Source organism: Salmo salar, unplaced genomic scaffold (assembly GCF_905237065.1).
Source record: "Salmo salar unplaced genomic scaffold, Ssal_v3.1, whole genome shotgun sequence".
Classification (NCBI taxonomy): domain Eukaryota; kingdom Metazoa; phylum Chordata; class Actinopteri; order Salmoniformes; family Salmonidae; genus Salmo; species Salmo salar.
Genome location: NW_025550924.1, coordinates 201,295 through 227,500, shown reverse-complemented (window position 1 = coordinate 227,500; position 26,206 = coordinate 201,295). Strand labels below are relative to the sequence as shown.

Genomic DNA, 26,206 nt, shown 5'->3' with positions numbered 1-26,206 from the left:
CACCAGTCAAATCAACAGGGAGAAACCCACCAGAACCTGAAGACAATATAACACAACACCAGTCAAATCAACAGGGAGAAACCCACCAGAACCTGAAGACAATATAACACAACACCAGTCAAATCAACAGGGAGAAACCCACCAGAACCTGAAGACAATATAACACAACACCAGTCAAATCAACAGGGAGAGAAACCCACCAGAACCTGAAGACAATATAACACAACACCAGTCAAATCAACAGGGAGAAACCCACCAGAACCTGACGACAATATAACACAACACCAGTCAAATCAACAGGGAGAAACCCACCAGAACCTGAAGACAATATAACACAACACCAGTCAAATCAACAGGGGGGAAACCCACCAGAACCTGAAGACAATATAACACAACACCAGTCAAATCAACAGGGGGGAAACCCACCAGAACCTGAAGACAATATAACACAACACCAGTCAAATCAACGGGGGGGGAAACCCACCAGAACCTGAAGACAATATAACACAACACCAGTCAAATCAACAGGGAGAGAAACCCACCAGAACCTGACGACAATATAACACAACACCAGTCAAATCAACAGGGGGGGAAACCCACCAGAACCTGAAGACAATATAACACAACACCAGTCAAATCAACAGGGGGGAAACCCACCAGAACCTGAAGACAATATAACACAACACCAGTCAAATCAACAGGGGGGGAAACCCACCAGAACCTGAAGACAATATAACACAACACCAGTCAAATCAACAGGGGGGGAAACCCACCAGAACCTGACGACAATATAACACAACACCAGTCAAATCAACAGGGAGAAACCCACCAGAACCTGACGACAATATAACACAACACCAGTCAAATCAACAGGGGGGGAAACCCACCAGAACCTGAAGACAATATAACACAACACCAGTCAAATCAACAGGGAGAAACCCACCAGAACCTGAAGACAATATAACACAACACCAGTCAAATCAACAGGGAGAAACCCACCAGAACCTGAAGACAATATAACACAACACCAGTCAAATCAACAGGGGGGGAAACCCACCAGAACCTGACGACAATATAACACAACACCAGTCAAATCAACAGGGAGAAACCCACCAGAACCTGACGACAATATAACACAACACCAGTCAAATCAACAGGGGGAGAAACCCACCAGAACCTGACGACAATATAACACAACACCAGTCAAATCAACAGGGGGGGAAACCCACCAGAACCTGACGACAATATAACACAACACCAGTCAAATCAACAGGGAGAAACCCACCAGAACCTGACGACAATATAACACAACACCAGTCAAATCAACAGGGAGAAACCCACCAGAACCTGACGACAATATAACACAACACCAGTCAAATCAACAGGGAGAAACCCACCAGAACCTGACGACAATATAACACAACACCAGTCAAATCAACAGGGAGAAACCCACCAGAACCTGACGACAATATAACACAACACCAGTCAAATCAACAGGGGGGGAAACCCACCAGAACCTGACGACAATATAACACAACACCAGTCAAATCAACAGGGGGAGAAACCCACCAGAACCTGAAGACAATATAACACAACACCAGTCAAATCAACAGGGAGAAACCCACCAGAACCTGACGACAATATAACACAACACCAGTCAAATCAACAGGGGAGAAACCCACCAGAACCTGAAGACAATATAACACAACACCAGTCAAATCAACAGGGGGGGAAACCCACCAGAACCTGAAGACAATATAACACAACACCAGTCAAATCAACAGGGAGAAACCCACCAGAACCTGAAGACAATATAACACAACACCAGTCAAATCAACAGGGGGGGAAACCCACCAGAACCTGAAGACAATATAACACAACACCAGTCAAATCAACAGGGAGAAACCCACCAGAACCTGAAGACAATATAACACAACACCAGTCAAATCAACAGGGAGAAACCCACCAGAACCTGAAGACAATATAACACAACACCAGTCAAATCAACAGGGGGGGAAACCCACCAGAACCTGACGACAATATAACACAACACCAGTCAAATCAACAGGGGGGGAAACCCACCAGAACCTGACGACAATATAACACAACACCAGTCAAATCAACAGGGAGAAACCCACCAGAACCTGAAGACAATATAACACAACACCAGTCAAATCAACAGGGAGAAACCCACCAGAACCTGACGACAATATAACACAACACCAGTCAAATCAACAGGGGGGGAAACCCACCAGAACCTGACGACAATATAACACAACACCAGTCAAATCAACAGGGGGGGAAACCCACCAGAACCTGAAGACAATATAACACAACACCAGTCAAATCAACAGGGAGAAACCCACCAGAACCTGAAGACAATATAACACAACACCAGTCAAATCAACAGGGGGAAACCCACCAGAACCTGACGACAATATAACACAACACCAGTCAAATCAACAGGGAGAAACCCACCAGAACCTGAAGACAATATAACACAACACCAGTCAAATCAACAGGGGGGAAACCCACCAGAACCTGACGACAATATAACACAACACCAGTCAAATCAACAGGGAGAAACCCACCAGAACCTGACGACAATATAACACAACACCAGTCAAATCAACAGGGAGAAACCCACCAGAACCTGACGACAATATAACACAACACCAGTCAAATCAACAGGGGGGGAAACCCACCAGAACCTGACGACAATATAACACAACACCAGTCAAATCAACAGGGAGAGAAACCCACCAGAACCTGAAGACAATATAACACAACACCAGTCAAATCAACAGGGGGAAACCCACCAGAACCTGAAGACAATATAACACAACACCAGTCAAATCAACAGGGAGAAACCCACCAGAACCTGACGACAATATAACACAACACCAGTCAAATCAACAGGGGGGAAACCCACCAGAACCTGAAGACAATATAACACAACACCAGTCAAATCAACAGGGGAGAAACCCACCAGAACCTGACGACAATATAACACAACACCAGTCAAATCAACAGGGGGGAAACCCACCAGAACCTGACGACAATATAACACAACACCAGTCAAATCAACAGGGGGGAAACCCACCAGAACCTGACGACAATATAACACAACACCAGTCAAATCAACAGGGGGGAAACCCACCAGAACCTGAAGACAATATAACACAACACCAGTCAAATCAACAGGGAGAAACCCACCAGAACCTGACGACAATATAACACAACACCAGTCAAATCAACAGGGAGAAACCCACCAGAACCTGAAGACAATATAACACAACACCAGTCAAATCAACAGGGAGAAACCCACCAGAACCTGAAGACAATATAACACAACACCAGTCAAATCAACAGGGAGAAACCCACCAGAACCTGACGACAATATAACACAACACCAGTCAAATCAACAGGGGGAGAAACCCACCAGAACCTGAAGACAATATAACACAACACCAGTCAAATCAACAGGGGGGAAACCCACCAGAACCTGACGACAATATAACACAACACCAGTCAAATCAACAGGGGGGAAACCCACCAGAACCTGACGACAATATAACACAACACCAGTCAAATCAACAGGGAGAAACCCACCAGAACCTGAAGACAATATAACACAACACCAGTCAAATCAACAGGGGGGGAAACCCACCAGAACCTGAAGACAATATAACACAACACCAGTCAAATCAACAGGGGGGGAAACTCACCAGAACCTGACGACAATATAACACAACACCAGTCAAATCAACAGGGGGGGAAACCCACCAGAACCTGACGACAATATAACACAACACCAGTCAAATCAACAGGGAGAAACCCACCAGAACCTGAAGACAATATAACACAACACCAGTCAAATCAACAGGGAGAAACCCACCAGAACCTGACGACAATATAACACAACACCAGTCAAATCAACAGGGAGAAACCCACCAGAACCTGACGACAATATAACACAACACCAGTCAAATCAACAGGGGGGAAACCCACCAGAACCTGACGACAATATAACACAACACCAGTCAAATCAACAGGGGGGAAACCCACCAGAACCTGACGACAATATAACACAACACCAGTCAAATCAACAGGGGGGGAAACCCACCAGAACCTGACGACAATATAACACAACACCAGTCAAATCAACAGGGAGAAACCCACCAGAACCTGAAGACAATATAACACAACACCAGTCAAATCAACAGGGAGAAACCCACCAGAACCTGACGACAATATAACACAACACCAGTCAAATCAACAGGGGGGAAACCCACCAGAACCTGAAGACAATATAACACAACACCAGTCAAATCAACAGGGAGAAACCCACCAGAACCTGACGACAATATAACACAACACCAGTCAAATCAACAGGGGGGAAACCCACCAGAACCTGACGACAATATAACACAACACCAGTCAAATCAACAGGGGGAAACCCACCAGAACCTGACGACAATATAACACAACACCAGTCAAATCAACAGGGAGAAACCCACCAGAACCTGACGACAATATAACACAACACCAGTCAAATCAACAGGGAGAAACCCACCAGAACCTGACGACAATATAACACAACACCAGTCAAATCAACAGGGAGAAACCCACCAGAACCTGAAGACAATATAACACAACACCAGTCAAATCAACAGGGGGGAAACCCACCAGAACCTGACGACAATATAACACAACACCAGTCAAATCAACAGGGAGAAACCCACCAGAACCTGAAGACAATATAACACAACACCAGTCAAATCAACAGGGAGAAACCCACCAGAACCTGAAGACAATATAACACAACACCAGTCAAATCAACAGGGAGAAACCCACCAGAACCTGACGACAATATAACACAACACCAGTCAAATCAACAGGGAGAAACCCACCAGAACCTGAAGACAATATAACACAACACCAGTCAAATCAACAGGGGGGAAACCCACCAGAACCTGAAGACAATATAACACAACACCAGTCAAATCAACAGGGGGGAAACCCACCAGAACCTGAAGACAATATAACACAACACCAGTCAAATCAACAGGGAGAAACCCACCAGAACCTGACGACAATATAACACAACACCAGTCAAATCAACAGGGGGGGAAACCCACCAGAACCTGAAGACAATATAACACAACACCAGTCAAATCAACAGGGGGGGAAACCCACCAGAACCTGAAGACAATATAACACAACACCAGTCAAATCAACAGGGGGAGAAACCCACCAGAACCTGACGACAATATAACACAACACCAGTCAAATCAACAGGGAGAGAAACCCACCAGAACCTGAAGACAATATAACACAACACCAGTCAAATCAACAGGGAGAAACCCACCAGAACCTGACGACAATATAACACAACACCAGTCAAATCAACAGGGAGAAACCCACCAGAACCTGAAGACAATATAACACAACACCAGTCAAATCAACAGGGGGGAAACCCACCAGAACCTGACGACAATATAACACAACACCAGTCAAATCAACAGGGAGAAACCCACCAGAACCTGAAGACAATATAACACAACACCAGTCAAATCAACAGGGGGGGAAACCCACCAGAACCTGAAGACAATATAACACAACACCAGTCAAATCAACAGGGGGGAAACCCACCAGAACCTGAAGACAATATAACACAACACCAGTCAAATCAACAGGGGGGGAAACACACCAGAACCTGACGACAATATAACACAACACCAGTCAAATCAACAGGGGGGGAAACCCACCAGAACCTGAAGACAATATAACACAACACCAGTCAAATCAACAGGGAGAAACCCACCAGAACCTGACGACAATATAACACAACACCATTCAAATCAACAGGGGGGGGAAACCCACCAGAACCTGAAGACAATATAACACAACACCAGTCAAATCAACAGGGGGAGAAACCCACCAGAACCTGACGACAATATAACACAACACCAGTCAAATCAACAGGGGGAAACCCACCAGAACCTGAAGACAATATAACACAACACCAGTCAAATCAACAGGGGGAAACCCACCAGAACCTGAAGACAATATAACACAACACCAGTCAAATCAACAGGGGGGAAACCCACCAGAACCTGAAGACAATATAACACAACACCAGTCAAATCAACAGGGGGGAAACCCACCAGAACCTGAAGACAATATAACACAACACCAGTCAAATCAACAGGGGGGAAACCCACCAGAACCTGAAGACAATATAACACAACACCAGTCAAATCAACAGGGGGAAACCCACCAGAACCTGAAGACAATATAACACAACACCAGTCAAATCAACAGGGGGAAACCCACCAGAACCTGAAGACAATATAACACAACACCAGTCAAATCAACAGGGAGAAACCCACCAGAACCTGACGACAATATAACACAACACCAGTCAAATCAACAGGGGGAAACCCACCAGAACCTGACGACAATATAACACAACACCAGTCAAATCAACAGGGGGGGAAACCCACCAGAACCTGAAGACAATATAACACAACACCAGTCAAATCAACAGGGGGGGAAACCCACCAGAACCTGACGACAATATAACACAACACCAGTCAAATCAACAGGGAGAAACCCACCAGAACCTGACGACAATATAACACAACACCAGTCAAATCAACAGGGGGGGAAACCCACCAGAACCTGACGACAATATAACACAACACCAGTCAAATCAACAGGGGGGGAAACCCACCAGAACCTGACGACAATATAACACAACACCAGTCAAATCAACAGGGGGGGAAACCCACCAGAACCTGACGACAATATAACACAACACCAGTCAAATCAACAGGGGGGAAACCCACCAGAACCTGACGACAATATAACACAACACCATTCAAATCAACAGGGGGGAAACCCACCAGAACCTGAAGACAATATAACACAACACCAGTCAAATCAACAGGGAGAAACCCACCAGAACCTGAAGACAATATAACACAACACCAGTCAAATCAACAGGGAGAAACCCACCAGAACCTGAAGACAATATAACACAACACCAGTCAAATCAACAGGGAGAAACCCACCAGAACCTGACGACAATATAACACAACACCAGTCAAATCAACAGGGGAGAAACCCACCAGAACCTGAAGACAATATAACACAACACCAGTCAAATCAACAGGGAGAAACCCACCAGAACCTGAAGACAATATAACACAACACCAGTCAAATCAACAGGGAGAAACCCACCAGAACCTGAAGACAATATAACACAACACCAGTCAAATCAACAGGGGGAAACCCACCAGAACCTGACGACAATATAACACAACACCAGTCAAATCAACAGGGGGAAACCCACCAGAACCTGAAGACAATATAACACAACACCAGTCAAATCAACAGGGGGAGAAACCCACCAGAACCTGACGACATTATAACACAACACCAGTCAAATCAACAGGGGAGAAACCCACCAGAACCTGAAGACAATATAACACAACACCAGTCAAATCAACAGGGGGGGAAACCCACCAGAACCTGACGACAATATAACACAACACCAGTCAAATCAACAGGGGGAAACCCACCAGAACCTGAAGACAATATAACACAACACCAGTCAAATCAACAGGGAGAAACCCACCAGAACCTGACGACAATATAACACAACACCAGTCAAATCAACAGGGGGGGAAACCCACCAGAACCTGACGACAATATAACACAACACCAGTCAAATCAACAGGGAGAAACCCACCAGAACCTGACGACAATATAACACAACACCAGTCAAATCAACAGGGAGAAACCCACCAGAACCTGAAGACAATATAACACAACACCAGTCAAATCAACAGGGGGGGAAACCCACCAGAACCTGACGACAATATAACACAACACCAGTCAAATCAACGGGGGGAAACCCACCAGAACCTGAAGACAATATAACACAACACCAGTCAAATCAACAGGGGAGAAACCCACCAGAACCTGACGACAATATAACACAACACCAGTCAAATCAACAGGGGGGAAACCCACCAGAACCTGAAGACAATATAACACAACACCAGTCAAATCAACAGGGGGGGAAACCCACCAGAACCTGAAGACAATATAACACAACACCAGTCAAATCAACGGGGAGGGAAACCCACCAGAACCTGAAGACAATATAACACAACACCAGTCAAATCAACAGGGAGAAACCCACCAGAACCTGAAGACAATATAACACAACACCAGTCAAATCAACAGGGGGGGAAACCCACCAGAACCTGACGACAATATAACACAACACCAGTCAAATCAACAGGGGGGGGAAACCCACCAGAACCTGACGACAATATAACACAACACCAGTCAAATCAACAGGGGGAGAAACCCACCAGAACCTGAAGACAATATAACACAACACCAGTCAAATCAACAGGGGGGGGAAACCCACCAGAACCTGAAGACAATATAACACAACACCAGTCAAATCAACAGGGAGAGAAACCCACCAGAACCTGACGACAATATAACACAACACCAGTCAAATCAACAGGGAGAAACCCACCAGAACCTGACGACAATATAACACAACACCAGTCAAATCAACAGGGGGGGAAACCCACCAGAACCTGACGACAATATAACACAACACCAGTCAAATCAACAGGGGGGAAACCCACCAGAACCTGACGACAATATAACACAACACCAGTCAAATCAACAGGGGGAAACCCACCAGAACCTGAAGACAATATAACACAACACCAGTCAAATCAACAGGGAGAAACCCACCAGAACCTGAAGACAATATAACACAACACCAGTCAAATCAACAGGGAGAAACCCACCAGAACCTGACGACAATATAACACAACACCAGTCAAATCAACAGGGAGAAACCCACCAGAACCTGAAGACAATATAACACAACACCAGTCAAATCAACAGGGGGGGAAACCCACCAGAACCTGACGACAATATAACACAACACCAGTCAAATCAACAGGGAGAGAAACCCACCAGAACCTGACGACAATATAACACAACACCAGTCTAATAATATTGTTGTTATTATTGTTGTTGTTTACCTCCTCCTTTACACGCGTTACGCAGCTCCTCAAACATCAGCTTCTCCAGGGACTCGTTGACGTAAAACACTCCTTCCACCTGGAATGAAACGGTGATTAAACTATATATATACTATAATACAGGAGTGGGCTTGTCTGTTGACGTAAAACACTCCTTCCACCTGGAATGAAACGGTGATTAAACTAACTATATGTATATATATATATATACTATAATACAGGAGTGGGCTTGTCTGTTGAAGTAAAACACTCCTTCCACCTGGAATGAAACGATGATTAAACTAACTATATGTATATATATATATATATATACTATAATACAGGAGTGGGCTTGTCTGTTGAAGTAAAACACTCCTTCCACCTGGAATGAAACGGTGATTAAACTAACTATATGTATATATATATATATATATATACTATAATACAGGAGTGGGCTTGTCTGTTGAAGTAAAACACTCCTTCCACCTGGAATGAAACGGTGATTAAACTAACTATATGTATATATATATATATATATACTATAATACAGGAGTGGGCTTGTCTGTTGAAGTAAAACACTCCTTCCACCTGGAATGAAACGGTGATTAAACTAACTATATGTATATATATATATATATATATATACTATAATACAGGAGTGGGCTTGTCTGTTGAAGTAAAACACTCCTTCCACCTGGAATGAAACGGTGATTAAACTAACTATATGTATATATATATATATATACTATAATACAGGAGTGGGCTTGTCTGTTGAAGTAAAACACTCCTTCCACCTGGAATGAAACGATGATTAAACTAACTATATGTATATATATATATATATATATATATATACTATAATACAGGAGTGGGCTTGTCTGTTGAAGTAAAACACTCCTTCCACCTGGAATGAAACGGTGATTAAACTAACTATATGTATATATATATATATACTATAATACAGGAGTGGGCTTGTCTGTTGAAGTAAAACACTCCTTCCACCTGGAATGAAACGGTGATTAAACTAACTATATGTATATATATATATATATATATATATATATATATATATATATATATATATATATATATATATACTATAATACAGGAGTGGGCTTGTCTGTTGAAGTAAAACACTCCTTCCACCTGGAATGAAACGATGATTAAACTAACTATATGTGTATATATATATATATATATATATATATACTATAATACAGGAGTGGGCTTGTCTGTTGAAGTAAAACACTCCTTCCACCTGGAATGAAACGGTGATTAAACTAACTATATGTATATATATATATATACTATAATACAGGAGTGGGCTTGTCTGTTGAAGTAAAACACTCCTTCCACCTGGAATGAAACGGTGATTAAACTAACTATATGTATATATATATATATATATATATATATATATATATATATATATATATATATATATATACTATAATACAGGAGTGGGCTTGTCTGTTGAAGTAAAACACTCCTTCCACCTGGAATGAAACGATGATTAAACTAACTATATGTGTATATATATATATATATATATATATATACTATAATACAGGAGTGGGCTTGTCTGTTGAAGTAAAACACTCCTTCCACCTGGAATGAAACGGTGATTAAACTAACTATATGTATATATATATATATACTATAATACAGGAGTGGGCTTGTCTGTTGAAGTAAAACACTCCTTCCACCTGGAATGAAACGGTGATTAAACTAACTATATATATATATATATATATATATATATATATATATATATATATATATACTATAATACAGGAGTGGGCTTGTCTGTTGAAGTAAAACACTCCTTCCACCTGGAATGAAACGATGATTAAACTAACTATATGTTTATATATATATATATATATATATATATATATATATATATATATATATATATATATATATATACTATAATACAGGAGTGGGCTTGTCTGTTGAAGTAAAACACTCCTTCCACCTGGAATGAAACGGTGATTAAACTAACTATATGTATATATATATATATATACTATAATACAGGAGTGGGCTTGTCTGTTGAAGTAAAACACTCCTTCCACCTGGAATGAAACGGTGATTAAACTAACTATATGTATATATATATATATATCTATAATACAGGAGTGGGCTTGTCTGTTGAAGTAAAACACTCCTTCCACCTGGAATGAAACGGGGGAAGGATTTGATCAGCTGTCTAGTCCCATACTCCACATTAGGTTAACTAGTTAACTAGTTAATGTAGTTACTATGCTCTTACACCTTCTCTACATACAAAAGACAAGAGAAACAACGACAACAACAACAGAGTCAAGCTGGATAGTAGCGAGCCACGTCTGAAGCTAGTAACCTACGGACATGTGTTAAAGTTAATTCATTCCGTATAGTTTAAACCAATCACCTGCATATTCGGGACGAAACCTTTCTTGATTCGCCAGCAGTTCTTGTCAATCTTGTCCAAATATTGTAACTCGTCATTGTACGATCGACTCATGATTATGATTATTATCTAGCTGGCTGGCTGTTTAATAATAATTTGACTTGTATTTCAGCGGTGTCTGATTCTGTCCTGAACCAACAGACTACGGCGCCTCGCAGACGTCCGGATAAAAACGCGTTTTTCAAAACTGTGATATATGACGCAGCTGGAAATGTTTTTTTTTGTAAATTAATTAATTGCGTTTATTTTTTTGAATGGATTGAAATATTGATCTTAGATAACATCATATTATAGTCGTGCCTACCAAATACATGTTTCCTAATATCCGAGCAACGTTTCATTTTTTGTTTGTTGTTGAATACATTAGTGGTAATTCATTTTTCCTAAATGTGTTTTGTCATTTTTGACTTTCCGTAGTTGAAGTCAGAACTCTTCTCGCTTTCCGTAGTTGAAGTCAGAACTCCTACTCGCTTTCCGTAGTTGAAGTCAGAACTCCTACTCGCTTTCCGTAGTTGAAGTCAGAACTCTACTCGTTTTCCGTAGTTGAAGTCAGAACTCTTCTCGCTTTCCGTAGTTGAAGTCAGAACTCCTACTCGCTTTCCGTAGTTGAAGTCAAAATTCTACTCGCTTTCCGTAGTTGAAATTAGAACTCCTACTCGCTTTCCGTAGTTGAAGTAAACAAGCTGATATCATTGTTGACCCCATCTAGCTTCTGTCAAAGCCTCTTCTATCTTCTCGTTACCGTGGAAATCTTCAACTCTCTCTACTCTTTAGTCAACATGAAATGTTTGGTGTGAAATGATTAAGGCTTGCAATAAGTTAACAAGAGAAAACAACTAAACTAAAGTAAGCGAAACGCTGCTGGCTAGCTAGCTAGCTACTAGCTAGCTGCACTTGTACATCTAGGTTTGCATTGTTCTAAGCTAGATAACACCAGAAGTGTGCTGTGCGTAATGAAATATATCTGTATACTGTAGGAATTGCTAGGCCAGTGGACCTGCTATAACGTTAGATCGTTACACCGATGAACGTTTTACCATTTTGCTTTCATAATTCAGTCTTTCTTAATAACACAGTTAGGCAAGAAATGAAAGTGAAAGAATTCCAGCTAGCACTGTATTTCTACTGTAAACAGGTGACTTGGCTTTGCCAAGTGTTTTCTACTTCATTGTGAAAACTGACATCATGTTCAGAAAGTTGGACGCGTTGTGAAAACGTTTTTTTGTTGTTGTTGGAAGATGCCCAGTAATGATTCATGATGAACCAGGGAGAGAAGACCACATTTAAGTGTCTTGGGTCTGAATTATTGAATTTGTGTCCTTAACCTGTCTGATGGTGTTCTGTGTGTTGGTTACCTAACCCTGTCCGTCGGTCTCTATCTCCCCCCCAAGCATGAAACTGTGTGTGAGGATAAACAAGCAGACCACTACCTAACCCTGTCCGTCGGTCTCTATCTCTCTCTCCCCCCCCAAGCATGAAACTGTGTGTGAGGATAAACAAGCAGACCACTACCTAACCCTGTCCGTCGGTCTCTCTCTCTCCCCCCAAGCATGAAACTGTGTGTGAGGATAAACAAGCAGACCACTACCTAACCCTGTCCGTCGGTCTCTATCTCTATCCCCCCCCAAGCATGAAACTGTGTGTGAGGATAAACAAGCAGACCACTACCTAACCCTGTCCGTCGGTCTCTATCTCTCTCTCTCCCCCAAGCATGAAACTGTGTGTGAGGATAAACAAGCAGACCACTACCTAACCCTGTCCGTCGGTCTCTATCTCTCTCTCCCCCCCAAGCATGAAACTGTGTGTGAGGATAAACAAGCAGACCACTACCTAACCCTGTCCGTCGGTCTCTCTCTCTCCCCCCAAGCATGAAACTGTGTGTGAGGATAAACAAGCAGACCACTACCTAACCCTGTCCGTCGGTCTCTATCTCTCTCTCTCCCCCCAAGCATGAAACTGCGTGTGAGGATAAACAAGCAGACCACTACCTAACCCTGTCCGTCGGTCTCTCCCCCCCAAGCATGAAACTGTGTGTGAGGATAAACAAGCAGACCACTACCTAACCCTGTCCGTCGGTCTCTATCTCTATCCCCCCCCAAGCATGAAACTGTGTGTGAGGATAAACAAGCAGACCACTACCTAACCCTGTCCGTCGGTCTCTATCTCTCTCCCCCCAAGCATGAAACTGTGTGTGAGGATAAACAAGCAGACCACTACCTAACCCTGTCCGTCGGTCTCTCTCCCCCCCCCAAGCATGAAACTGTGTGTGAGGATAAACAAGCAGACCACTACCTAACCCTGTCCGTCGGTCTCTATCTCTATCCCCCCCCCAAGCATGAAACTGTGTGTGAGGATAAACAAGCAGACCACTACCTAACCCTGTCCGTCGGTCTCTCTCCCCCCCCAAGCATGAAACTGTGTGTGAGGATAAACAAGCAGACCACTACCTAACCCTGTCCGTCGGTCTCTCTCTCCCCCCAAGCATGAAACTGTGTGTGAGGATAAACAAGCAGACCACTACCTAACCCTGTCCGTCGGTCTCTCTCCCCCCCAAGCATGAAACTGTGTGTGAGGATAAACAAGCAGACCACTACCTAACCCTGTCCGTCGGTCTCTCTCTCTCTCTCCCCCAAGCATGAAACTGTGTGTGAGGATAAACAAGCAGACCACTACCTAACCCTGTCCGTCGGTCTCTATCTCTCTCCCCCCAAGCATGAAACTGTGTGTGAGGATAAACAAGCAGACCACTACCTAACCCTGTCCGTCGGTCTCTCTCTCTCTCTCCCCCCCCCAAGCATGAAACTGTGTGTGAGGATAAACAAGCAGACCACTACCTAACCCTGTCCGTCGGTCTCTATCTCTCTCTCTCCCCCCCAAGCATGAAACTGTGTGTGAGGATAAACAAGCAGACCACTACCTAACCCTGTCCGTCGGTCTCTATCTCTCTCTCCCCCCCCAAGCATGAAACTGCGTGTGAGGATAAACAAGCAGACCACTACCTAACCCTGTCCATCGGTCTCTCCCCCCCCCAAGCATGAAACTGTGTGTGAGGATAAACAAGCAGACCAGTACCTAACCCTGTCCGTCGGTCTCTATCTCTCTCTCTCCCCCAAGCATGAAACTGTGTGTGAGGATAAACAAGCAGACCAGTACCTAACCCTGTCCGTCGGTCTCTCTCTCTCCCCCCAAGCATGAAACTGTGTGTGAGGATAAACAAGCAGACCACTACCTAACCCTGTCCGTCGGTCTCTCTCTCCCCCCAAGCATGAAACTGCGTGTGAGGATAAACAAGCAGACCACTACCTAACCCTGTCCATCGGTCTCTCTCCCCCCCAAGCATGAAACTGCGTGTGAGGATAAACAAGCAGACCAGCCGGGTGAAGCTGGAGGGAGAGGAGCCAACTCTGACAGAGCTCAACGTTCAAATCAGAGAGATTCTTCTGCCTTCACATGGACTCAGGTTAGTTAGTCCCTCAGGTTAGTCCCTTAGACCCTCAGGTTAGACCCTCAGGTTAGTCCCTTAGACCCTCAGACCCTCAGGTTAGTCCCTTAGACCCTCAGGTTAGTACCTCAGGTTAGTCCCTTAGACCCTCAGGTTAGTCCCTCAGGTTAGTCCCTTAGACCCTCAGGTTAGTACCTCAGGTTAGTCCCTTAGACCCTCAGGTTAGTCCCTCAGGTTAGTCCCTCAGGTTAGACCCTCAGGTTAGTCCCTCAGACCCTCAGGTTAGACCCTCAGGTTAGACCCTCAGGTTAGTCCCTCAGGTTAGTCCCTTAGTCCCTCAGGTTAGTCCCTTAGACCCTCAGGTTAGACCCTCAGGTTAGTCCCTCAGTCCCTCAGGTTAGTTAGTCCCTCAGGTTAGTCTCTCAGGTTGGTCCCTCAGGTTAGTCCCTTAGTCCCTCAGGTTAGTCCCTCAGGTTAGTCCCTCAGGTTAGTCCCTTAGACCCTCAGGTTAGTCCCTCAGGTTAGTCCCTTAGACCCTCAGGTTAGTCCCTCAGTCCCTCAGGTTAGTCCCTCAGTCCCTCAGGTTAGTCCCTCAGGTTAGACCCTCAGGTTAGTCCCTCAGGTTAGACCCTCAGGTTAGTCCCTCAGACCCTCAGGTTAGTCCCTCAGGTTAGTCCCTTAGACCCTCAGGTTAGTCCCTCAGGTTAGACCCTTAGACCCTCAGGTTAGACCCTCAGGTTAGTCCCTCAGACCCTCAGGTTAGTCCCTTAGACCCTCAGGTTAGTCCCTCAGGTTAGACCCTTAGACCCTCAGGTTAGACCCTCAGGTTAGTCCCTCAGACCCTCAGGTTAGTCCCTTAGACCCTCAGGTTAGACCCTTAGACCCTCAGGTCAGACCCTCAGGTTAGTCCCTTAGTCCCTCAGGTTAGACCCTTAGACCCTCAGGTTAGTCCCTCAGGTTAGTCCCTTAGACCCTCAGGTTAGTCCCTTAGACCCTCAGGTTAGTCCCTCAGGTTAGTCCCTCAGGTTAGTCCCTTAGACCCTCAGGTTAGTCCCTTAGACCCTCAGGTCAGACCCTCAGGTTAGTCCCTCAGGTTAGTCCCTCAGGTTAGACCCTCAGACCCTCAGGTTAGACCCTCAGGTTAGTCCCTCAGGTTAGTCCCTTAGACCCTCAGGTTAGTCCCTTAGACCCTCAGGTTAGTCCCTCAGGTTAGACCCTCAGGTTAGTCCCTCAGGTTAGTCCCTCAGTCCCTCAGGTTAGTCCCTCAGGTTAGTCCCTTAGACCCTCAGGTTAGTCCCTCAGGTTAGACCCTTAGACCCTCAGGTTAGTCCCTCAGGTTAGTCCCTCAGGTTAGACCCTTAGACCCTCAGGTTAGTCCCTCAGGTTAGACCCTTAGACCCTCAGGTTAGACCCTCAGGTTAGTTAGTCCCTCAGGTTAGTCCCTCAGGTTAGTCCCTCAGGTTAGACCCTCAGGTTAGTCCCTCAGGTTAGTCCCTTAGTCCCTCAGGTTAGTCCCTCAGTCCCTCAGGTTAGTTAGACCCTCAGTCCCTCAGGTTAGTCCCTCAGGTTAGACCGTCAGGTTAGTCCCTCAGGTTAGTCCCTTAGTCCCTCAGGTTAGTCCCTCAGACCCTCAGGTTAGACCCTCAGGTTAGACCCTCAGGTTAGTACCTCAGGTTAGTCCCTCAGGTTAGTCCCTCAGGTTAGTCCCTTAGTCCCTCAGGTTAGTCCCTTAGACCCTCAGGTTAGTCCCTCAGGTTAGACCCTTAGACCCTCAGGTTAGTCCCTCAGGTTAGTTAGACCCTCAGGTTAGTCCCTTAGACCCTCAGGTTAGACCCTCAGGTTAGTCCCTCAGGTTAGTTAGTCCCTCAGGTTAGACCCTCAGGTTAGTTAGTCCCTCAGGTTAGTCCCTCAGGTTAGACCCTCAGGTTAGTCCCTCAGGTTAGTTAGTCCCTCAGTCCCTCAGGTTAGACCCTCAGGTTAGACCCTCAGGTTAGACCCTCAGGTTAGTTAGTCCCTCAGGTTAGTCTCTCAGGTTGGTCCCTCAGGTTAGTCCCTTAGTCCCTCAGGTTAGTCCCTCAGGTTAGTCCCTTAGACCCTCAGGTTAGTCCCTCAGGTTAGTCCCTTAGACCCTCAGGTTAGTCCCTCAGTCCCTCAGGTTAGTCCCTCAGTCCCTCAGGTTAGTCCCTCAGTCCCTCAGGTTAGTCCCTCAGGTTAGACCCTCAGGTTAGTCCCTCAGGTTAGACCCTCAGGTTAGTCCCTCAGTCCCTCAGGTTAGTCCCTCAGTCCCTCAGGTTAGTCCCTCAGTCCCTCAGGTTAGTCCCTTAGACCCTCAGGTTAGTCCCTCAGGTTAGACCCTTAGACCCTCAGGTTAGACCCTCAGGTTAGTCCCTCAGACCCTCAGGTTAGTCCCTTAGACCCTCAGGTTAGTCCCTCAGGTTAGACCCTTAGACCCTCAGGTTAGACCCTCAGGTTAGTCCCTTAGTCCCTCAGGTTAGACCCTTAGACCCTCAGGTTAGTCCCTCAGGTTAGTCCCTTAGACCCTCAGGTTAGACCCTCAGGTTAGTCCCTCAGACCCTCAGGTTAGTCCCTTAGACCCTCAGGTTAGACCCTTAGACCCTCAGGTCAGACCCTCAGGTTAGTCCCTTAGTCCCTCAGGTTAGACCCTTAGACCCTCAGGTTAGTCCCTCAGGTTAGACCCTTAGACCCTCAGGTTAGACCCTCAGGTTAGTCCCTCAGACCCTCAGGTTAGTCCCTTAGTCCCTCAGGTTAGTCCCTTAGACCCTCAGGTTAGACCCTTAGACCCTCAGGTCAGACCCTCAGGTTAGTCCCTTAGTCCCTCAGGTTAGACCCTTAGACCCTCAGGTTAGTCCCTCAGGTGAGTCCCTTAGACCCTCAGGTTAGACCCTCAGGTTAGTCCCTCAGACCCTCAGGTTAGTCCCTTAGACCCTCAGGTTAGACCCTTAGACCCTCAGGTCAGACCCTCAGGTTAGTCCCTTAGTCCCTCAGGTTAGACCCTTAGACCCTCAGGTTAGTCCCTCAGGTTAGTCCCTTAGACCCTCAGGTTAGTCCCTTAGACCCTCAGGTTAGTCCCTCAGGTTAGTCCCTCAGGTTAGTCCCTTAGACCCTCAGGTTAGTCCCTTAGACCCTCAGGTCAGACCCTCAGGTTAGTCCCTCAGGTTAGTCCCTCAGGTTAGACCCTCAGACCCTCAGGTTAGACCCTCAGGTTAGTCCCTCAGGTTAGTCCCTTAGACCCTCAGGTTAGTCCCTTAGACCCTCAGGTTAGTCCCTCAGGTTAGACCCTCAGGTTAGTCCCTCAGGTTAGTCCCTCAGTCCCTCCGGTTAGTCCCTCAGGTTAGTCCCTTAGACCCTCAGGTTAGTCCCTCAGGTTAGACCCTTAGACCCTCAGGTTAGTCCCTCAGGTTAGACCCTTAGACCCTCAGGTTAGTCCCTCAGGTTAGACCCTTAGACCCTCAGGTTAGACCCTCAGGTTAGTTAGTCCCTCAGGTTAGTCCCTCAGGTTAGTCCCTCAGGTTAGACCCTCAGGTTAGTCCCTCAGGTTAGTCCCTTAGTCCCTCAGGTTAGTCCCTCAGTCCCTCAGGTTAGTTAGACCCTCAGTCCCTCAGGTTAGTCCCTCAGGTTAGACCCTCAGGTTAGTCCCTCAGGTTAGTCCCTTAGTCCCTCAGGTTAGTCCCTCAGACCCTCAGGTTAGACCCTCAGGTTAGTACCTCAGGTTAGTCCCTCAGGTTAGTCCCTCAGGTTAGTCCCTTAGACCCTCAGGTTAGTCCCTCAGGTTAGTCCCTTAGACCCTCGGGTTAGTCCCTCAGGTTAGACCCTTAGACCCTCAGGTTAGTCCCTCAGGTTAGTTAGACCCTCAGGTTAGTCCCTTAGACCCTCAGGTTAGTCCCTCAGGTTAGTCCCTCAGGTTAGTTAGTCCCTCAGGTTAGACCCTCAGGTTAGTTAGTCCCTCAGGTTAGTCCCTCAGGTTAGACCCTCAGGTTAGTCCCTCAGGTTAGTTAGTCCCTCAGTCCCTCAGGTTAGACCCTCAGGTTAGACCCTCAGGTTAGACCCTCAGGTTAGTTAGTCCCTCAGGTTAGTCCCTCAGGTTAGTCCCTCAGGTTAGTCCCTCAGTCCCTCAGGTTAGTTAGACCCTCAGGTTAGTCCCTCAGGTTAGTTAGTCCCTCAGGTTAGTTAGACCCTCAGGTTAGACCCTCAGGTTAGTCCCTCAGGTTAGTCCCTCAGTCCCTCAGGTTAGTCCCTCAGTCCCTCAGGTTAGTACCTCAGGTTAGTCCCTCAGTCCCTCAGGTTAGTCCCTCAGGTTATTCCCTCAGACCCTCAGGTTAGTCCCTCAGGTTAGTCCCTCAGTCCCTCAGGTTAGTCCCTCAGGCCCTCAGGTTAGTCCCTCAGTCCCTCAGGTTAGTCCCTCAGTCCCTCAGGTTAGTCCCTCAGGTTAGTCCCTCAGTCCCTCAGGTTAGTCCCTCAGGTTAGTCCCTCAGGTTAGTCCCTCAGGTTAGTCCCTCAGGTTAGTTAGTCCCTCAGGTTAGTCCCTCAGGTTAGTTAGTCCCTCAGGTTAGTTAGTCCCTCAGGTTAGTCCCTCAGGTCAGTTAGTCCCTCAGGTCAGACCCTCAGGTTAGTTAGTCCCTCAGGTTAGTCCCTCAGGTTAGTTAGTCCCTCAGGTTAGTTAGTCCCTCAGGTTAGTTAGTCCCTCAGGTTAGACCCTCAGGTTAGTTAGACCCTCAGGTTAGTCCCTCAGGTTAGTCCTTCAGGTTAGTTAGACCCTCAGGTTAGTCCCTCAGGTTAGTCCCTCAGGTTAGTTAGTCCCTCAGGTTAGTCCCTCAGTCCCTCAGGTTAGACCCTCAGGTTAGTCCCTCAGGTTAGACCCTCAGGTTAGTCCCTCAGGTTAGTCCCTCAGGTTAGTCCCTCAGGTTAGTTAGTCCCCCAGGTTAGTCCCTCAGACCCTCAGGTTAGTCCCTCAGGTTAGTTAGTCCCTCAGGTTAGACCCTCAGGTTAGTCCCTCAGTCCCTCAGGTTAGTTAGACCCTCAGGTTAGTCCCTCAGGTTAGTTAGTCCCTCAGGTTAGTTAGACCCTCAAGTTAGACCCTCAGGTTAGTCCCTCAGGTTAGTCCCTCAGTCCCTCAGGTTAGTCCCTCAGGTTAGTCCCTCAGTCCCTCAGGTTAGTCCCTCAGGTTAGTCCCTCAGGTTAGTCCCTCAGTCCCTCAGGTTAGTCCCTCAGGTTAGTCCCTCAGTCCCTCAGGTTAGTCCCTCAGGTTAGTCCCTCAGTCCCTCAGGTTAGTCCCTCAGGTTAGTCCCTCAGGTTAGACCCTCAGGTTAGACCCTCAGGTTAGTCCCTTAGGTTAGTCCCTCAGACCCTCAGGTTAGTCCCTCAGGTTAGTCCCTCAGGTTAGTCCCTCAGGTTAGTCCCTCAGGTTAGTCCCTCAGTCCCTCAGGTCAGTCCCTCAGGTTAGTCCCTCAGTCCCTCAGGTTAGTCCCTCAGTCCCTCAGGTTAGACCCTCAGGTTAGTCCTTCAGGTTAGTTAGTCCCTTAGGTTCCTCCACAGCCCAGAGTTCACCTTGTCCCTGAACGGCTCCTAATTCTCCTCTGTCCCTCCACAGCCCAGAGTTCACCTTGTCCCTGAACAGCTCAGATCCTAACTCTCCTCTGTCCCCCCCACAGCCCAGAGTTCACCTTGTCCCTGAACGGCTCCTAATTCTCCTCTGTCCCCCCCCACAGCCCAGAGTTCACCTTGTCCCTGAACAGCTCAGATCCTAACTCTCCTCTGTCCCCCCCACAGCCCAGACTCAGAGTTCACCTTGTCCCTGAACGGCTCAGATCCTAACTCTCCTCTGTCCCCCCACAGCCCAGAGTTCACCTTGTCCCTGAACGGCTCAGATCCTAACTCTCCTCTGTCCCCCCACAGCCCAGACTCAGAGTTCACCTTGTCCCTGAACAGCTCAGATCCTAACTCTCCTCTGTCCCCCCCACAGCCCAGAGTTCACCTTGTCCCTGAACAGCTCAGATCCTAACTCTCCTCTGTCCCCCCACAGCCCAGACTCAGAGTTCACCTTGTCCCTGAACAGCTCAGATCCTAACTCTCCTCTGTCCCCCCACAGCCCAGACTCAGAGTTCACCTTGTCCCTGAACGGCTCAGATCCTAACTCTCCTCTGTCCCCCCACAGCCCAGAGTTCACCTTGTCCCTGAACGGCTCAGATCCTAACTCTCCTCTGTCCCCCCACAGCCCAGAGTTCACCTTGTCCCTGAACGGCTCAGATCCTAACTCTCCTCTGTCCCCCCACAGCCCAGACTCAGAGTTCACCTTGTCCCTGAACGGCTCAGATCCTAACTCTCCTCTGTCCCCCACAGCCCAGAGTTCACCTTGTCCCTGAACGGCTCAGATCCTAACTCTCCTCTGTCCCCCCACAGCCCAGACTCAGAGTTCACCTTGTCCCTGAACGGCTCAGATCTTCTCTCTGACTCTGGTCAGACTTTGTCTTCCTGTGGCATCGTCACTGGGGACCTGGTCTGTGTCATCCTGCGTCCAACTGTCGCTGTGCCCTCCGCCGCCTCTACTCCCTCAGCCCGCCAGGCTGTGCCCTCAGGCTACCCTGCTTCCTCCGCTGCCTTTGCCTCCTCAGCCCGCCAGGCACCCAGCAACAGCAGCAGTAGTAGTAGTAGTACTGGGCTGTACCAAGCTGTACACCCACCAGCCCAACGCTCCAGTGAGGTGAGCCTTCAACTCCTAACCCCATTAGTATATTATATTACAGTAGTGTGTATATATAGTAGTAGTATATTACAATACAAGTATTCAGACCCCTTGACTTTTTCCACATTTTGTTACGTTACAGCCTTATTCTAAAATTGATTCAATTATTTTTTTTCCCCCTTCATCAATCTACACACAATACCCCTTAATGACATCACAATATCCCATAATGACATCACAATAACCCATAATGACATCACAATACCCCATAATGACATCACAATAACACATAAACCCCGCACAATACCCCATAATGACATCACAATACCCCATAATGACATCACAATACCCCATAATGACATCACAATACCCCATAATGACATCACAATACCCCATAATGACATCACAATAACCCATAATGACATCACAATACCCCATAATGACATCACAATACCCCATAATGACATCACAATAACCCATAATGACATCACAATACCCCATAATGACATCACAATACCCCATAATGACATCACAATAACCCATAATGACATCACAATACCCCATAATGACATCACAATACCCCATAATGACATCACAATACCCCATAATGACATCACAATACCCCATAATGACATCACAATAACCCATAATGACATCACAATACCCCATAATGACATCACAATAACCCATAATGACATCACAATACCCCATAATGACATCACAATACCCCATAATGACATCACAATACCCCATAATGACATCACAATAACCCATAATGACATCACAATACCCCATAATGACATCACAATACCCCATAATGACATCACAATAACCCATAATGACATCACAATACCCCATAATGACGTCACAATAACCCATAATGACATCACAATACCCCATAATGACATCACAATAACCCATAATGACATCACAATAACCCATAATGACAACGTGAAAACAGGTTTTTAGAATTTTTTGTAAATGTATAAAAAACAACATAAGACAGATACCTTATTGACATAAGTATTCAGACGCTTTGCTATGAGACTCGATATTGAGCTCAGGTGTGTCCTGTTTCCATCCTTGATGTTTCTACAACTTGATTGGAGTCCACCAGTCATAAATTCAATTGACTGGACATGATTTGGAAAGACACACACCTGTCTATATGAGGTTCCACAGTTGACAGTGCATGTCAGAGCAAAAACCAAGCCATGAGGTCGAAGGAATTGTCCGTAGAGCTCAGAGACAGGATTGTGTTGAGGCACAGATCTGGGGAAGGGAACCAAAACATTTATACAGCATTGAAGGTCCCCAAGAACACAGTGGCCTCCATTTTTAAATGGAAGAAGTTTGGAACCACCAAGACTCTTCCTAGAGCTGGCCGCCCGGCCAAACTGAGCAATCGGGGCAGAAGGGCCTTGGTCAGGGAGGTGACTAAGAACCCGATGGTCACTCTGACAGAGCTCCAGAGTTCCTCTGTGGAGATGGGAGAACCTTCCAGAAGGACAACCATCTCTGCAGCACTCCACCAATCAGGCCTCTAATGTAAAGTGGCCAGACAGAACCCAATCCTCAGTAAAAGGCACGACAGCCCGCTTGGAGTTTGCCAAAAGGCACCTAAAGGATTCTCAGACCATGAGAAACAAGATTCTCTGGTCTGATGAAACCAAGATTGAACTCTTTTGCCTGAATGCCAAGCATCACGTCTGGAGGAAACTTGGCGACATCTCAATGGTGAAGCATGGTGGTGGCAGCAGCATGCTGTGGGGATGTTTTTCAGCGACAGGTACTGGAAGACTATTCAGGATCGAGGGAAAGACCTCACACAGCCAAGACAGCGCAGGAGTGGCTTCGGGACAAGTCTCTGAATGTCCTTGAGTGGCCCATCCAGAGCCCGGACTTGAACCCGATCGAACATCTCTGGAGAGACGTGAAAATAGCTGTGCAGCGACGCTCCCCATCCAACCTGACAGAGCTTGGGAGGATCTGCAGAGAAGAATGGGAGAAACTCCCCAAATACAGGTGTGCCAAGCTTGTAGCGTCATACCCAAGAAGACTCAAGGCTGTAATCACTGCCAAAGGTGCTTAAGCAAAGTACTGAATTAAGGGTTAATTAATATTTATGTCAATGTGATATTTCAGCTTTTTTTAAATTTCTTAACCTGTTTTTGTTTTGTCATTATTGGGTATTGTGATGTCATTATGGGGTATTGTGATGTCATTATGGGGTATTGTGATGTCATTATGGGGTATTGTGATGTCATTATTGGGTATTGTGATGTCATTATGGGGTATTGTGATGTCATTATGGGGTATTGTGATGTCATTATGGGGTATTGTGATGTCATTATTGGGTATTGTGTGTAGATTTAAGGGGGGAAACGATTGAATCAATTTTAGAATAAGGTTGTAACGCAACAAAATGTGGAAAAGTTCAAGGGGTCTGAATACTTTTTGAATTCACTGTGTGTGTATATGTATATAAAATGTGTAAATCATTAGATTTTTTGCGGTAATTCAATTGTATTGTGAGTTTTCCTATAACTAATCGGATGCTACGATTGGCTGTCTTCTCAGTATACCAGATAGTCACCGTGGTGATTTGTGTTGTTGATCCAGGCCAGCATGGGGGTGGAGCCTCAACAGGAAGTGGTCAGAGAGGAAGAAGAGGCAGGCCAGTGGGTTTGGGAACCCATGCTGTGTGGGGAAGCAGAAGGAGGGAAGGTACCCCATTCCCTGGAGGTTCTGTACCACCAGGCTCAGAGCAGCAGTACCTGCGATGCCCTGATGGTGGCAGTACACCTCCTGATGGTTGAGACGGGCTTCCTGTGTCAGGTATAAGGCTCTACGGGAGACTGGGGAAATCTCAATTCAATAACTCCTTGCAGCCTCTCTGCTTCCTCCTCAAAACCCATTGGAGGAGAAGTTTCAGGTGGGAGGGACCTCTGGTTTTCTCATCCAATGGGTTTGAGAAAGAGGCGAAGAGAGAGGATGCGAGGAGTATGCTCTCTGGGATTGCATCCCAAATGTCACCCTATTCCCTAAATAGTGCACTACTGTTGACCAGAGCCCTATTCCCTAAATTGTGTGTGCGTGCGTGCGTGTGTGTGCGTGTGTGTAGGGCTCTGAGGGGCGTCCTGGTGAGATGCCAGCTGGGTGGAGGGCACCAGGAGGGCTGTACAGACTGCAGTATGCCCATCCTCTCTGTGACGACAGCCTGGCCATGGTCCTAGCTGTACCCATGGGACCCATTCTGGTTATCAACGGTCAGTCTCACTGTTTCTCAAAGCTGTGGCTGGGTCCCAAATGGGATCCTATTCACTATGTAGTTTATTACTTCTGACCAGGGACTATAGGGGGCCATCTGGAGGGACCATAGGGCTCTATAGGGGGCCATCTGGAAGGGCTATAGGGGGCCATCTGGAAGGGCTATAGGGGCCATCTGGAAGGGCTATAGGGGCCATCTGGAAGGGCTATAGGGGGCCATCTGGAAGGGCTATAGGGGCCATCTGGAAGGGCTATAGGGGGCCATCTGGAAGGGCTATAGGGGCCATCTGGAAGGGCTATAGGGGCCATCTGGAAGGACTATAGGGGGCCATCTGGAAGGGCTATAGGGGGCCATCTGGAAGGGCTATAGGGGGCCATCTGGAAGGGCTATAGGGCTCTATAGGGCGCCATCTGGAAGGGCTATAGGGGGCCATCTGGAAGGGCTATAGGGGGCCATCTGGAAGGGCTATAGGGCTCTATAGGGGGCCATCTGGAAGGGCCATAGGGGGCCATCTGGAAGGGCTATAGGGGGCCATCTGGAAGGGCTATAGGGGGCCATCTGGAAGGGCTATAGGGGGCCATCTGGAAGGGCTATAGGGGGCCATCTGGAAGGGCTATAGGGGGCCATCTGGAAGGGCTATAGGGGGCCATCTGGAAGGGCTATAGGCCGCCATCTGGAAGGGCTATAGGGGGCCATCTGGAAGGACCATAGGGGGGCCATCTGGAAGGGCTATAGGGGGCCATCTGGAAGGGCTATAGGGGGCCATCTGGAAGGGCTATAGGGGGCCATCTGGAAGGGCTATAGGGGGCCATCTGGAAGGGCTATAGGGGCCATCTGGAAGGACTATAGGGGGCCATCTGGAAGGGCTATAGGGGGCCATCTGGAAGGGCTATAGGGGGCCATCTGGAAGGGCTATAGGGGGCCATCTGGAAGGGCTATAGGGGGCCATCTGGAAGGGCTATAGGGGCCATCTGGAAGGGCTATAGGGGGCCATCTGGAAGGGCTATAGGGGGCCATCTGGAAGGGCTATAGGGGCCATCTGGAAGGGCTATAGGGGGCCATCTGGAAGGGCTATAGGGGGCCATCTGGAAGGGCTATAGGGGGCCATCTGGAAGGGCTATAGGGGGCCATCTGGAAGGGCTATAGGGGGCCATCTGGAAGGGCTATAGGGGGCCATCTGGAAGGGCTATAGGGGCCATCTGGAAGGGCTATAGGGGCCATCTGGAAGGACTATAGGGGGCCATCTGGAAGGGCTATAGGGGGGCCATCTGGA

General features: G+C 47.0%; 2 protein-coding genes across 7 annotated transcripts in view; one reads left to right on the top strand and one right to left on the bottom strand.

Moving 5' to 3' along the window:
• The window catches only part of LOC106593674 (RNA-splicing ligase RtcB homolog), a 32,399-nt gene extending 20,696 nt beyond the window's left edge, over nucleotides 1-11,703 (bottom strand). For both annotated transcript variants that reach the window (XM_045714039.1, XM_045714040.1), the window contains exons 1-2: nucleotides 11,482-11,703; nucleotides 9,087-9,165 (exon numbers count right to left, since the gene is read on the bottom strand). In XM_045714039.1, coding sequence (XP_045569995.1) covers nucleotides 9,087-9,165; nucleotides 11,482-11,574 — 172 coding nt within the window. In that variant the 5' untranslated portion in view covers nucleotides 11,575-11,703. The remainder of the gene's footprint in view (nucleotides 1-9,086; nucleotides 9,166-11,481) is intronic.
• A 453-nt stretch (nucleotides 11,704-12,156) lies between these two features.
• Nucleotides 12,157-26,206, top strand: part of LOC106594412 (F-box only protein 7) — a 30,704-nt gene continuing 16,654 nt past the window's right edge. For 3 of the 5 annotated variants that reach the window (XR_006768253.1, XR_006768252.1, XM_045714043.1), the window contains exons 1-5: nucleotides 12,164-12,366; nucleotides 14,858-14,980; nucleotides 21,380-21,680; nucleotides 24,285-24,500; nucleotides 24,787-24,931. Coding sequence is in view for 3 of the 5 variants with exons in the window: in XM_045714043.1 (XP_045569999.1) it covers nucleotides 14,859-14,980; nucleotides 21,380-21,680; nucleotides 24,285-24,500; nucleotides 24,787-24,931 (784 nt within the window). In the remaining 2 variants the exon portion in view is untranslated. Of the gene's footprint in view, nucleotides 12,367-14,857; nucleotides 14,981-21,379; nucleotides 21,681-24,284; nucleotides 24,501-24,786; nucleotides 24,932-26,206 lie in introns of all 5 variants that reach the window. The other 2 variants (XM_045714042.1, XM_045714041.1) reach the window with 2 other exon arrangements.